General features: G+C 40.1%; 1 protein-coding gene across 3 annotated transcripts in view; it reads right to left on the bottom strand.

Moving 5' to 3' along the window:
* The window catches only part of Tyrp1 (tyrosinase related protein 1), a 26,140-nt gene that overhangs the window by 1,423 nt on the left and 8,940 nt on the right, over positions 1-15,777 (bottom strand). For all 3 annotated transcript variants that reach the window (XM_021201152.1, XM_021201154.1, XM_021201153.1), the window contains exons 5-7: positions 12,799-12,966; positions 11,206-11,385; positions 8,045-8,191 (exon numbers count right to left, since the gene is read on the bottom strand). In XM_021201152.1, the coding sequence (XP_021056811.1) occupies positions 8,045-8,191; positions 11,206-11,385; positions 12,799-12,966 (495 nt within the window). The remainder of the gene's footprint in view (positions 1-8,044; positions 8,192-11,205; positions 11,386-12,798; positions 12,967-15,777) is intronic.

Genomic DNA, 15,777 nt, shown 5'->3' with positions numbered 1-15,777 from the left:
AAGCCTGAGCTATGCAGTGAAATCTCCTCTCAAAAAGGAACAAAGGAAAACCCCGACATACATGCACAAAATATGAACACAACTGTCATAGGTCAAGGAAGAAAGGAAGGAAGGAAGGAAGGAAGGAAGGAAGGAGGGAGGGAGGGAGGGAGGGAGGGAGGGAGGGAGGGAGGGAGGAAGGAAAAATGTCTGGGGCTTGGACTAGAAAAACTTAAAGTCTAGAATTTAATTTTCGCTAGATTTCTTGCTTTGACAACTGTGCCATGGTAATCAATCTGTTAACATTATGTTGAACTAGAAGTAGGATATACACAGGAACCCTATGCTACTCAGATTTTTTATAAATGTTAAAGTTATTCTACAATAAAATATTATTTATAGAAAAATACTTGATCTTTGACAAAGAGACTAAAAATATACAATGGAAAAGAGAAAGCATCTTCAATAAATGTTGCTGGTCTAACTGGCTATCTGTATGTAGAAGAATGAACATAGACCCATATTTGTCACCTTGTGCAAAGCTCAAGTCCAAGTGGATCAAGGACCTCAACAGAAAACCTCAGCACTACTCTGGGAAGGTAAAGGCAGGGGACCAGGAATTCAAGGTCATCTTCAGCTTCGAGGAGAGTTCAAGGCCAGTCTGGGATACTGGAAACATTTTTGATAAAACAGAAAGAAAGGAGGGAGGGAGGGAGAGAGGGGGGAAGGACAAATAAGTCAATGGGTTGGCAGCACCCATGCACAGGGCACTGTGTGCCCTGGTTGTGGTCTAAGGGCTTTTTAGAAATCAGAAAATGAACTGGTGGATAAACAAATAGGGAAGACTCTAAAGAAAGTCTCACTGGCTAAAGCTATGTTTCATGGACTCTCAACCACCGGAGATCCTGTGGTCTTTACACTCTGATTGGCAGATGGCCTCTCTGATTCCTCTTCTGCACCATGTTCTTGTGTGTAACAGGCTTTTCCCACCACAAGAATGTCACAAAGGTTTTAGGGGTTTGCAGACATTAGTAAGGCTCTAACAAGAAAGACCACACCCCTTTACTTCCTGTCCCACACTGGCTTGTGACTTTTGTCACCTCAAGAACTAAAAATTCTATGCTAGCACAACTATGAAATCTTTGAACAGAGTGTAGCTTGATTTGATATCGGAGTATGAGCTGCCTTGAGATGATTATACAGCCATTTGTATAATCTAGGTGTCACTGTTTATCTCAAAACAGTGCCCTGAGAAGTGCCCTGAGCTCTGTGACACATCCCAGTGCTTGTTCAGCTGTGGCTCTGTTTCTTTCCTTTTAACTGGGGTTATCATTCAATTAAATTAATCAACTTGTTTATTTTATAAATGTTTTCTCTACTCTTTGCCAATGCCACACATGTGAACACTGCATTTTGACATATGCACCCCTGGGATAAGCTTCAATTTCTTCTCTGCCAGGGTTAGGCTGTTTGCTCCCTGCCTCTCTCCCTCACTCCCTCCTTCCCTCTCTTTCCCTCTCCCATGCTTCCTCCCTTATTAATTGTGACTGCAAGATCACTCTTACCAAGAAAACTCATAAACATACTGAGTACATATGGCAGGTAAATGCTTACAAGTTGCATTAATGGTTTAAATAGCAATAACAACTAAAATACATCTTCAGAGATGTTCAGCAAAAGTATTCATTTGTGTATCAATACAGCTTTTTATAAGTTTTATCAATCAGAAAGGGAGGAAGTAGAGTTGGAGTGATGGTCTCACATGTGTTTCATCTGTTGAAGGTTTAGATAAGCCTTTTAAATATGTTTATTGGTCATTATTGTGAATTTTCTGTCTGTTACTTAGGCCCCTCCTTCAATTTTCTATGAGTGTTTTTTTGTTTTTTGTTTTTGTATATTATGATTTGGAAGAGATTTTTGTTCCCAAGATCAAGTACTAAGATCAAAGTTATCATTGAGCAGAGTGTAACTTGGCCTATCAGAAGTGTGAGCTACTTGGAGATGGCCATTTGTACAGTGTCACTGTTTTTCTCAGTCATTAAGAGCACTGATTGTTCTTCCTTCCGTTGGACATGGGTTCAATTCCCAGCATGTACATGATGGCTCACAACCATCTGCAATTCCAGTCTCAGGAGACCCCACACCTTCTTTTAGCCTCTGTGGATACCAGGCATACATGTGGTGCACAAGCATACATTCAGGCAAAATACCCACATATAAAAAAATCATATAATAAAAACAAGTATTAAAGAAATAGCCATTTGAGCCGGGCGGTGGTGGCACACACCTTCAATCCCAGTACTTGAGAGGCAGAGGCAGGCAGATTTCTGAGTTCGAGGCCAGCCTGGTCTACAAAGTGAGTTCCAGGACAGCCAGGGCTACACGGAGAAACCCTGTCTCGAAAAAGAAAAAAAAAAACAAAACAGCCATTTGGGCTAACAAGATGACTCAAGGACAGCTGTTGAACTGAGCTCACTCCTGGGACCTACATAAAGGTACAAGAGAGGAACAAACTGCACAAAGTTGCCTTCTGGCGTGCACACCCACCTAACATCATGTACACAGCAATAATAGTACATTTTATTAAAGAACCAGCCATTTTTCTTTCATATGGTTTATTTTTATTGCCATGCCATCTTTTGATTATGCACATGGAAAGTTTTCTCCTAATGAGAAGTTTAAAATATTTAGTTAGGTACCCAGTCTTGAGCAGTGGCTTCTGGGTGCTAAGCTATGGCAGACATGATTTAAAAGGGTAAAATCTTCCCAGACAGTAGTGATGTTGCAGGAATCTTTCTGGAATAAGCACTGTGACACCAATGAGAGTGGAAATGAGGAGATGTCACGGGTGGGTGGAAGCCAGGACAGCTCCTGAAAGGCTTCCTCCCCAGGCTAGTTTATATTCCCATTCTGTACTCTAAAACCACAAGGTGGGGAGGGCAGGCAAGCAAGAATTTACAAAAGCTCACAGGGCAGTCAGCAGGTTGCTCAGGGCAACAGCCCATTGTCTCAGCTATTTCTCCAGGTCATTCTGTTCCAGGTAGCAAGTGAAGTCAAGCTTGGCAAATAGGAAGTAGAAACAGTATTTTAAGTAACTAAAGAAATCAATAAATCAACATTCAATAATTGGTCTTCTGTACCTTATTCTACTTCAGTAAGATTGTGTGTTAACATGTTCAAGGTTCTGGACTTAATCCCATGAAATATGAAAAAAAGACTACACATACCTGACCCTCTGTATCAATGGCTTCCATGTGGTCTCAATCAACCTCAGTTCAAAAACAACTGTGTCAGAACTGGGATCTGCAGAAACTTTCTTGTCGATATTCGCTAAGCAAGATATTAGAACAACTCCTTATTTGCATAGCATTTATATTGCATTGGGTACTGCACACTCCACAGAGATGATTTGCTGCCGGTAATACAGGGCTTTTGGTGGCTCAGCAGCTACTGGTGCTTGTCACTGTAACAGCTCCCCAGACCTGAGGAGGCCCCAAGACCTTAGTACAACTGACTCACTCCATGATGGAAATAGCATTCAGGCCATAAAACTCAGCATGTAGTAGACAACCCCACCTGCCGAAGTGAAAACAAAGCCCTAATTCATCAAAGGCCATAGTTCTGAGATGGTCTCTAAATGTGCTAACCTTGCCTTTTGGCTTCCGGAGTTCCCAGGCTAGTCACCAACTGGCTAGTAAAGATTTATTGGCTCAAACCTGCATCTGAGTAGTTTTCTCCGGAGGATACCTAACAACAGTCGCCAAGCCTTATGACCTGAGTTTAATCCCCTCACGTGGTGGATGAAGAGAATTGACCTCTACAAATGTCCTATATGCTGTACCTGTCACCCCCCCCCCAAAAAACTAATAAAGTTGTATAAATATGAAGGGCAGTGTATATGGATTACATGTAGATACACCCTTCTTTTTGTGAGGTACTGGGATACCTGCAGATTCAGGTGTTCTTGATTACACTGGACTCAATCCCCTCAGGGGTACTATAGGCCTGTGTCTACTCATACAGTATTCATGATTGCCTTTATGCTTAAATCTTTGTCCTTGCTAGAAAATATTTTATTTATTTTATTTTGTTATGTTATTTTATGGCCTTCCCAGCCTTGAACAGGCTAAACAGACCATGAGCACATGCCACAGAGGACATTATCGACCTTGGTGGAGTCACCTGCCTTGGTGGTATGTGCCTTGGGTGGAGTCATCTGCCTTACGTGCACGTGCAAGTTCCCACAGGAACTTAGAATAGTAGACTGCCCCGCTGACCTTGCTTTGCAACATAATCCAGCTGAAACCAAAGGATGGGGTCTGTGGGCTTGCCCTATATAAACACAGTGCTGAATATTAAACTTGGAGCCTTGATCAGAACCTTGTCTTGACTTCATTCTTCTCTTGAATCCCCCACCCCATCCCACTCCCCCACTCCCACCCCATCTCCCCATCTCTTTTTCATTTCCAGCCCCTCTTTCAGGTAAACTCAGTTTGTTCATGGCCGCTGGAAGGCTACATTACTTTATTTTAAATTTTGAGGCAGGGTCTCCCTATGTAGCCCTGACTGGCATGGAACTTGCTGTATAGACCAGGCTAACCACAAGCTCAGAGATCACTCTACCTCTGTGAGATTAAAACTGTGGACAAGTGAAGCCTGATTTGGGAATAGATTTTGATTGTGCATTTGTTAAGCCAATTCCAGCTTCTGTGTTAAATAGCCAGGCCTTTGAGGACTGACGCTAATAATAGTCGCACATAGACCAAACTAGAAAAAGGACAGGTGGCCTGGTAAGTGGGCACACCATGCTCCTGACACTCAGCACTCGCTGGTCACCAACCCAGAAGCTCACCGAATCACAAGGTGGACAGTGTTTACGCAATTAGTCTCTAGGGCCCTTTCTCTCCGTCCTGAAGGTCTGGTTGAAGTGCCTATTTTAAATTACGCCTCCGAGACACTGGGTAGCTTTTTGCAAAATTAGGTACAACTTGTTCTAGGAGATGTTTTTTGAAAACTCAAAAGTTATTTTAGACATCTCAATTTTTGATTTGAGGAAAAAACAGTGTAGTGTCAATGAGACTTTATTTTCAAGTGTACCACTTTGGGAAGATTTAAAATCAAGGTAGTGGGTAGTATATTCTTTTTGTGTTTCCGGAAGTGAGGAATGCAATTTCCCCCATCTTCTGTAACATTTCAAAATAACATTTCATTAAGACAACTTCAAGTAAAAATTCTGTCACAAAGCTGGTCAAAACCTAGCGTTGTGTTTATTGAGTTGTGTGTAGGTAGCAAAGGAAAATGATCTGGGCATGGTAGTACATTGAACTTGGGTGCTGAGGCAGGAGCATCACAAGTTGGAAGCCAGTCCCGGCTATGCAGTAAAAGAAACCCAGTCTGTAAAAGGTAGGGTTTGTGTTGGGTTGAGGACTCCATTTTGTCTCTACCCTAAGAAAGGAAATAACAGGTACTTGTTTATGGTAACCCTAGGTTCACACACAGAGAAAAATGAATAAAGTTGGGTTGTATTATCACCATCACCACCCCACCACCATCATCTTCATCATTACAATCATCATATAATCACCACCACCACCTCCAGTCTCTTCAAAATTCAGCCTCCAAAATGTAAAACTCTCAGCTCTTTTTTCAGCACCATGTCTGCCTGGATGCTGCCATGCTTCCCACTATGATGACAACGCATTAACCCTCTGAACCTGTAAGCCAGCCCAAACTAAATGTTTTCATTTGTAAGAGTTGCCATGGTCATAGTGTCTCTTCACAGCAATGAAACCCTAAGATAGACTCCATCTGCATAGCTGTCTTAGTTACTTTTTTATTGCTGTGGTACCATGAACAAGGCAACTTATAGACAAAGGAGTTTACTGGGGGCTTACATTTCAGAGCATCTACGACCATCATAAAGGAGAGCTTGGTAGCAGGCAGGTATGGTGCTGGAGCAGTAGCTGAGTTTTCTATCTTAAGACACACTGTGAGTTGGGGTGGGGTAGGGAGAGAACTAACTGCAACGGCGTATGTGATGCACTGAGAGAATGGTTCCCAGAGTTCATATATTTGGTTCATATATTCCTGCTTATTCTAAAGTTGGTGAAAGTGTTTGAGGATTGGGAGGTGCAGCCATGTTCGAGATGAGTCACTGGGTGGTGGGCTTAGAGGTTTCAAAGCTCATTAAATTCCAAGAGCTCTCTCTCTCTCGGCCTTGTGATTATTGTCTCAGCATGTAAGTACTCAGCTACTGCTCCATTGCCATAGCTGTCTGTCTGCTCCGTGCTCCCTGCCATGGTGGTCATGGACTCTGCAGTGGGAGGTTTACCATGAGCTTGTCAATCCATGTAACATATCTTTACAGAAGAGGTCACATGTAGTCAATCTACAGAACCTATCTTTATATACTTGTACTGGCTGGTTTTGTGTGTCAACTTGACACAAGCTGGAGTTATCACAGAGAAAGGAATTTCAATTGAGGAAATGCCTCTCCATGAGATCCACCTGTAAGGCATTTTCTCAATTAGTGATCAAGAACGGGAGGGCCCATTGTGGGTGGTACCATCCCTGGGCTGGTAGTCCTGGGTTCTATAAGAAAGCAAGCTGAGCAAGCCAGGAGAAGCAAGCCAGTAAAATAAATAAATAAATAAATAAATAAATAAATAAATAAATAAATAAATAAAATCCCCTCCCCCATGGCTTGTGCATCAACTTCTGTTTCCTGACCAGCTTGAGTTCCAGTCCCGACTTCCTTTGGTGATGAACAGCAATGTTGGAAGTGTAAACTGAATAAACCCTTTCCTCCCCAATTTGCTTCTTGGTCATGATGTTTGCGCAGGCATACAAGCCCTGACTAAGACAATACTTTACAAAAAGTTCCAATGTAGTCATACCTTAAACTTTATTTTACACATGGGATTGAGCTAATGACCACCAGAGAAGTTCTTACCAAACTGTGCTTTAATGTGCCTAAAATAAACTACTTAGGGTCAGATTGTTACTCTGCTGGCCTTGGTAATCTAAGAGACCTACCACCACTCTACTACCCTCTGGAACTTTGAACTTTAAATTAAATGCTTTCTTTTACAGGTTGCCTTGATCGTGGTGTCTCTTCACAGCAATAGAAAATCAACTAAGACAGCATGGGCTTTTGAAAGCTCAAAGCCCCACCCCCAGAGACGCATCTCCTCCAACAAGGCAACACCTCCTAATCCTTCACAAATAAGTTCTACAGATTTAGGACCAAGTATTCAAACATACGTGCCTATAGGGCCCATTCTCATTCAAACCACTTTCCACTCTCTGGCCTCCATAAGCCTATGGCTACATCATAATACAAAATGCATTTAGTCCAACTTCAAAAGTCCTCAAAGGTCTTTCGCAGTCTCAACACTGCTTAAAAGTCCAAATCTCTTGCCTCAAGTTAATTCCAAAAAGCAAATTACATACAACATAAAACGGTGTGGAATTTATATTACCATTCCAAAGTGGAGGAAAGTGGGCATTGTGGGAAAATACTGGACCAAAGCAAGACCAAAATCCAAGCCGGGCATGGTGGCACACGCCTTTAATCCCAGCACTCAGGAGGCAGAGGCAGGCAGATTTCTGAGTTTGAGGTCAGCCTGGTCTACAAAGTGAGTTCCAGGACAGCCAGGGCTACACAGAGAAACCCTGTCTTGAAAAATCAAAACAAACAAACAAACAAACAAAACAACGACAACAACAAAACAACTCAGCGTGTCCTTTACGAGAAATATAACTTCTTCAGTATTAGAACTAATTTTCTTTCATTTATTTGCAAAATGAGAAATAAAATACTCATCTCCAAAGACTATGACAATCAAGTAAGATAGAGTGCTGTACAATGATTTCAGAACTGGGTCAAAGTGAATACTCCTTAAGTGACAACTTTTCAGATTTTTTTATTCCCAAATAAGAACTCATGCGAGAGCTTCATATCCAATAGAACACACTTAACTCAGGACTGTGAGGGACCTTACTTTCAAGATGACCAATTTGCTTTTGGAGAACACCACAGTAAAAACACACTGACAAAACTGACCTGGCCATTGAACTTCATAAGCATATCCCAGGTTGTCTGGAGCAGTAACAAACATTTCTGTGTTGGTAACTGGTGGCCAGAATGGAACCATGTTGTATTGCCTGTTATGTCCAATAGGAGCGTTTTCCAATGGGAAGGTAGAAATATCTAAAATATTCCAAAGGCAGCGTGTTAGCAGACAGCTAGTTGATATCAAAGTAGTCGCTGTGTTCTGAAGGAGGTTAGTGGGCAAGAAACACATAGAAAATGATTTTAGAGTTTACGTCAAGGGTAGTCACAAGGCAAGTGTCCCTGCAGAACAGGGAGAACATGGTACCAAGTATGTGTCTTGAGAGAACGTGACTTATACTTCTGGATAAGATTCTCAGCTCTTCAGTTTTAAAACCACACAAGTTAATTTAAATTAATCCACAAAACATATTTTTCAGTCAATGAAGAGCCAGATCTGCCCTTTCTCTATTATGGTCTGTAATTCAAACTTGGCAGATGGTTGTCCTTGACCTCAGTTGTATCTGTTTAATATTTCTATTTTTTTCAATTTACTTTGACAGAAATAAGTATTAAAAGTTGAATCTGATCTTTAGAACACTGCTCCCTGTTTTCTCCTTTCCTTCTATCTAAATCAGCCATTTAAACAGAAGGCTTTTTTCTTGTTTGTTTTTCAAGACGGGGTTTCTCTGTGTAGCCCTGGCTGTCCTGGAACTCACTCTGTAGGCTAGGCTGGCCTACGAACTCAGAAACCTGCCTGCCTCTGTCTCCCAAGTGCTGAAGTGCTGGGGTTAAAGGCATGTGCCTCCACCGCCCGGCTTGGTATTTATTTTTTAGTGCTTTCTCTTTTGTGTGATTAAGGATGAAAGTGAGGATAGGTTCTCTGTGTCAAGAGCGAGCTATGTTTTTCTTGTTAATCTGTATTTATATGAGTGCTATTAAACACCACACAGAATACCCCAAACCAGAGGTGGATCTGTGCTTTGGAGAGACACTAACTGCTTCTTTGAGGACACTTGGCATATGAGAGGTCAGCAAGGGGAAGGGTGTCCTTTCGTAGGAGACGTGGGATCTGTGAAGTCATGAAAGGATGGCTCAGCGTTTCCTTTGAGAAAAAGTCAGGTACCAAAATGGCGATGGCTTTCATATTTCTGTGTCTTTTTAGTTTTAACATGTACAGCAAGAAGTAAAATACTTATCTAAATATACCGAGTGCCTGATGGTGCTAGCTAGGTATTGGTCCACTGACCAAAGAAGCCCCCTTCCATTCCTCAGTCTCACATCCTGTTGTAGTACTAGTAACCTATGGAAGTTCTATGTTAAGGCTTATAATTCAATTAAAATTTTAAACTCACATTCTACCTGTCTATTGAATTCTGACTTGATCACTCTCAATTCAGTTTGCTTCTGCTATGGGATATAGTTCACCAAAATGGACAAAGGAGTTATAGCAAAAACAGCATTCACAATTGGATCACAAGTAACTTCTCTCAGCAAGATCCTTCTAAAGATGCCCATTTCTCCAAGGCTGTAATGCAGTGAGCTTGAGTATCTTCCCATTGTTTTGCTGAGCCCACTTCCTCTCACCTCCTCTTCCCAAGGCTCCTCTGTTCCAGCTGTATCAGGGTCCTTCAAATCCCTTTGTTTTAGGATGATCTTCCATTTTTCTACACATCATTTCCAATCATATTTCTGATTTTATTTACCTACAACAACTTTCCACTTTCTACTCTACTGTATTTACTTACAGTCATCTATCTTAATATCTCACAATAGGTAGGAAAATCCCAGGAGGACAGCACTTCTGAGTTCTGGATGCTATGTCTGGTGCTTAGAATGTCGTCCAGCAAACATTAAGTGCTCACCTAATGTTCAGGAAAGGATTTATGATTGCTCTATTTCCTTTCTAGCTCAAGAAGAAGCAATCATTTTGGAAATGTACAAACTACTTTTTCTGAAAAAAAAAAGTGCATGGAGTTCTGGAGCACTATGTTTGAAAGAATACATAATTCAAAGTAATAGAAGAGGGATAATGAATTGTATGTTACTCAGATTTATAAGAGGCGTGGTGAGAGGCAGAAACAGGCAGATCTTTGTGAGCTTAAGGCCATCCAGTCTTACATAACTAATTCTTTTGTTGTTATGTATGTAAATCCACATGAAATTTGAGACAGGATACCAACTGTATATTCCAATTTATAAAACATTGACAGCTAAGCAAGAATTTATGTGTAAACTTCTTGTCTGATGTTTCTTTTTTGAGTCAGTACCTCCCTTTGTAGCATAGGCTGGCCTTGAACTCTAAATCCTCTACCTCAAATTTCTGATTATCAAAATTATAAACACTACCATATATGGCAGATTACTTATTTCTTAAGCAGTTCCTGACAGAATAATATATTTTGACCAACACAAAGATTAATAGTCTGGAACAGGTTGCAATAGCGGTTTCTGTCACACACAAAGAAGTGTGAATGCCCTCATTGGAAAGGTACAGCAACAGAGAGCTAACCTTCAGCATTGTGTGTGCATGGTAAAGGCATGGCAGCTAACATGCAGAACATTTCCCAACTATGAAATTTTATGATGTTTAAACCAGTGAAAATCCTTTCACGATTTGGAAAAGCATCACACTTCTCTTTAGCTGAGTAGGAGTGCAGTAAATTAGGTCTCTAAATTAATACTTTAAAGAAAGCATTGAAATGAACTTAAAGGAGATCTCCTATGGTGGGACATAAAGCCAGTTAACTTTTCAAGTAGAGCAAGTTTCCATTTCGGTGAGGCCGTAAAGTAATACAACACAGAACTGCAGATTACGGTTATGGCACATCTACTCTTTTGTGAAACCCCAGAAAAGATCTGCAACGTCCTTCCATTTATTCTAAGAAGCAACGAGAAGGTTTGCTGGAAAATGTAAATCTTGAGACACATCGTAGTCATTTTTTTAATGGCAAAAAAAATGCCTCCAGTGTCTTCTTTTTGGTTACGGTAGTGAAAGACTTCTACACTTTTCAAGGTGGTTTTAAGTATTTGGCAAGGGCTGGATGTGAGAGCTACTGCATCTTTATTTTGGAGCGTATTTTATAGGTGTCAAGGACTAGCTTGAATTGATAACCACACCTTCAGGGTAAGCTCTTTGCAAAGCCTGCAGAAAACATAGGGAAGCATCTCACCGGCATTGTACCTCCTTAGCCATTCGTCAAAGACTGCATCAGTGAACGTATGCAGGAGGACAAAAATAGGATCATTGGGAGACAAATGGGTTTGTCCTCCTGTTCCATTCAGGAAGAGGTGGGCCAGGTTGTGAAGGCTTCGAACAGCAGGGTCATATTTTCCCGTGGGAGCACTGTAACCTACGTTTGAAAGTAAGGATGAAAATAGTACACAACATTGATAGTCAAGAGCAGTAATTTAATGAGAAAAAAAGGTTGTCAAAGCTTGCCAGGCTAAATATCACCTCATTATAACAGTGTTGCCTCTTTAGAGCAATGGCTGATGACAATTGCTTGCTATATTCAGAGCTAACCTAGTAGTTAGCATGGCACTCCAAATGTAGTTTTTAGGTTAACAAAACGACCTGCAGAGTATAATAGTCAGAATGTATAAGTGCTGAATTTTGACGAGGCACAGATTGTTCTGCATGGAAACACAGACAGTGGAAATCCTCCAGTTTACTGCTGTGACCACTGGGAGCCCCGCTGTCACTCTCCTGGACACTTTCTCACTTTTATCCTTTTCAATGACTGCCAGCATATTTATTTTTAGAGAATTAATTTTGTGAGAATGCTAATGTGTCACCATTTGCCTACTTTTTCTATATGGTTTTAAACATCTGGAAAGATTACTTTCAAAATATTAGGGAATTTTCACAGTACCTCTACATGTTTAGGCTGGTAAGGATAAATGCCAAGTAGGTCAGGAGGCAGAGTGTGATTAGGGATTAAGTTAAATGTGTCTGATTGGGTTGAACTGTCATGCATATATATTCACTAACTTACTCATTTTTAGTACACTTAATCCTTATTTTTTAACTCAGAAACCATAGCATATTTCTCTAAAAAATGACCACTTAAGCTTTGTAGATATCATTTTGGTTATCTATATGAAGTAAACATTGTAGTAAACATTGAATCAACTTTTATCAGTATATATATATATATATATATATATATATATATATATATATAAATTGTTGGCTAGCTTAGAAAAGTCATTGCACCTATTTGAATTGTGCATTTTTTTAACTTCAAATTAATTGTTATGAAATGAGGAAAATCAAGTTAAGCCTCAGTAGACCTTTATTTAAACTTTTATAGACCTTAAAATTTGATACAATGTAACTTAAATAAAACTTCCCAACAAACAAGACTGTACAGACTGTCGAGTAATTGGGACTTAAAGAACTGTTAATCTTATTTTGTAAAGAAATACTTTACAACTGAAGTCGCCTGTCAATGCAGCGGCACAACTTTATTACACACGCTGGCCTGATAATGGCCAGGCACCAAAGTTAAAGAGGCTCTAGACATTTAAGAGGTTTAAGTCGGCAACTCCCCATGGCTTTTCTCTCATAGCCAAATGGAATCTGATACTCCCTTTATTTTTGAACCAGAAATTTTGACTGAATCAAAATCAACAGCCAGTTCACGTGAACCCACGTGATCAGAATGGCTTTCGAAGCCTTTCCAAAGCCATCTAATTTGGAGCACTTCAACTTGCTCTTCCAACTGGATTAATTCAAAACACCAATTTTTTTTTTTACTTGCCTTCCACTGTATTTCGAAAACTGTCTGTAGAATTGGAATAGAAAGGAGGTGTGTCAAATACACGGACCTCCAAGCACTGAGTGACATCCTGTGGTGCTGGAAGGCGCTGCACTGCTGGTCTGCCTACATTTCCAGCTGGGTTTCTCCTGATGGGTCCACCCTCAGTGCCTAGGGAGGAAAGGAATGTACTTTAGTTAAAGAATGTCTACAGGTCTGAGCATTGCTCTCTTTATATAGCGAAACCACCGAAAAATACATCCTTATGGAAGAAATATGAAAAGACACGTTTACTGTGAAACAGATCTAAATTATGTTATCCTATTACTGTGAATTGAGACAACCTGATATATAAAAAACATAGGAAGGAAAAAATAATGATGCTGAAAGATGTGGATCTGAATACTGTTAAGTTGCAACAAGTTTTAATACAAGAATGTAAGTACATGAAAAACTAAATTTTGTTATAAATAATTATACAAAACTAAACAAAAACTGAAAATGTATATTTCACACACACACACACACACACAACATCACTCAAATGCCATCTGTTATAAGTCTTTAGAGGAATAAGAAAAAAATATCCTCAAATCTCATTGGATATTGTGCATATTTCAATCAACAAATGTTTTCCCTTTTTAAAAATCAATTGTCATCATTAAACCATTTAAAGGGTGGTATAGAATAGGTGATAAAGGTAAAGAAAGAAAGGAAGGGAGGTAGAGGTAGAGAGAAAGGAGACACAGAGGCAGAGACACAGAGAGACAGAGAAAATAAAGAGTAGATTTACAGGGAACTTTGAATGACTGAATGATTGGGTATGATTGGAAGAATTTACATAGGTAAAGTCAGAGAGATACTGCAAGATGACTAGTCAGGAAGAGGAGAAGTAGCGAAAACCCAGAAGCGTCCTTCTGTTTGTCTCATGAGAACATGAACTCTCTCACCATCCCTGGCACAGTGCCTTGTGTTTTCTTGGTGACAAGGAGTTGAATCATACTTTCTTGTGGCTGTAAAAAGGGATCTTTTGGGGGTGGGGGGTGGGGGGAAGAGTTTGCCAGGAGTAGAGCAGACTGTCAGGAGGACGAGAAGCTAGGCCAGAGCCATATTGTGAGGAAATACCAAGCTCCGAAGGTTATATTTATTTCAACTGGAAGTGGAGGAAAACTGGAACCTATGTAAATGGGACAAGGTAAGAATGGTTCATTCAGAGCACATTTCATGAGTATTCCATGGTGATTGATAGACTCATAAGTGCCTTGCAGGGATGAGGCAAGTAATCTATTGGCTCGTGAGGGACAGCACTGCAACTTCAGTTTGTTTTCCTTTTCATTTACAAATGTCTTCTATTGAATTCTTAGCACAGTTCTGCCTGGCTGCTACATTAACATAACAACCATTAAATATCACAGCAGTAAAACTTAGACCTGTTTTAGGATTGCCGTGTCCATGTACATTTAGGGGGTATAGACTATGTTCAAAAAACCTTGAGGAATCACTAAATCTTGAGTCGGACTTTAAGATGGTATTTTGGGGACTGCTGTTTGGGGAAGTAAGTCCAATGAAGGAAAAATACTGTCTATTTTGGTTGCAAGCAACTGCACCCTAGTTAATATTCATGGAGTTTCATGGTTGAGAGTTTGGCTAGCACAAGATATCAACTGAGTCATTTTAGTTTATTTCCCAGTGATTTTTGAATATTAGTTTTCCTATGGACAACCTCTGCCAACTCAACCATTCGTGTCCTATGACTTGTAGGCCTATAAAATTTCCATATCAGAATGAATGAGAAGTTCAGAATGTCCAAGAGAAAAATAGGTTCAAGAAATACTGGAAAGAATGAAGTAGTGCTTTTCATCTGATGAACTGGAGATGCATGAGGGCAGAAAGAATGACAAGAATCACTAACTCACTCTTCTGACCCACTAACTTCAGCAAAACGAGTAAATAACAATGGACGTATGGGATCACCATAGAAAGGTTAATCCAAGGACATGCATGCATTACTCTCCCGAAGAAGTCAAGCTCCTTTTGAAACTGTAGAAATGAATAACATCTTCTCAGTCGCAAATAGATAAAAGAAATAATTGAACAAGGACAGTAAGCATCTTATGTCTCTATGAGACACACGATGTGATGGATACAGGCTGTTTTCCTTTATCCTTTACTATTTTTGAGTTTTGAAATTAAGTGTGTGTGTGTGTGTGTGTGTGTGTGTGTGTGTGCACATATAAAGGTGAGAGGACAACCATGTGGGTCTTAGGAATTGAATTCAAGTTGTCAGTCTTGGCAACATGAGCTTCTACTTGAGACATCTTTGCAGTTCTCTTTACCATGTTCAATAAATATGATGTTTGATTTTTACATCCTGGATTGTCACAATAGGCAATTAACCCAGAATAAGTACTCCAACTTCTTATGATATTGTGAGTCTTGTTAAATCGAGTGATAGGAAAAGCTATGGAAAAATGAAATACTTCCACTTCTATGTTTTTTTCTTATGTTTTATTTTCATTGGCTCTTCTAAATTGTTCCTTCTAAGCTGGAAAGATATCTTTTAAAAGTAAAATACTTGAGACCTGAATTTGACTGAAGAATCCACAGAAAAGAAAATGAAGTAATTTAAGGCCCACTAGCAATATCAGTAATGAGCAGGTCATGACAGGTGTGGTCATGAGCTATTGATGGGTAATAAACATTGCCCCACATCCTTCAAAGTTAGGTGGATCCTGGACCCTGGAGTTTATCCGCACCCTTGAGAGAAAGTAAGTAGTCTGGCAGTTGGATCTCCATGAGTCAGAAGCTAGCCTGGACTACATAGTGAGCAGCAGGCCAGCCTGAGCTATACAGCGAGACACTGGCTCAAAAATAGAAAGGTAGTCTTCTGGGCATATACCCAGAAGATCTTCCAACTGGTAATAAGGACACATGCTCCACTATGTTCATAGCAGCCTTATTTATAATAGCCAGAAGCTGGAA

The sequence above is a fragment of the Mus pahari genome, chromosome 6, assembly GCF_900095145.1.
Source record: "Mus pahari chromosome 6, PAHARI_EIJ_v1.1, whole genome shotgun sequence".
Classification (NCBI taxonomy): Eukaryota; Metazoa; Chordata; class Mammalia; order Rodentia; family Muridae; genus Mus; species Mus pahari.
The sequence above is the reverse complement of the archived record's forward strand: the minus strand, read 5'-3'. Positions and strand labels throughout refer to the sequence as shown.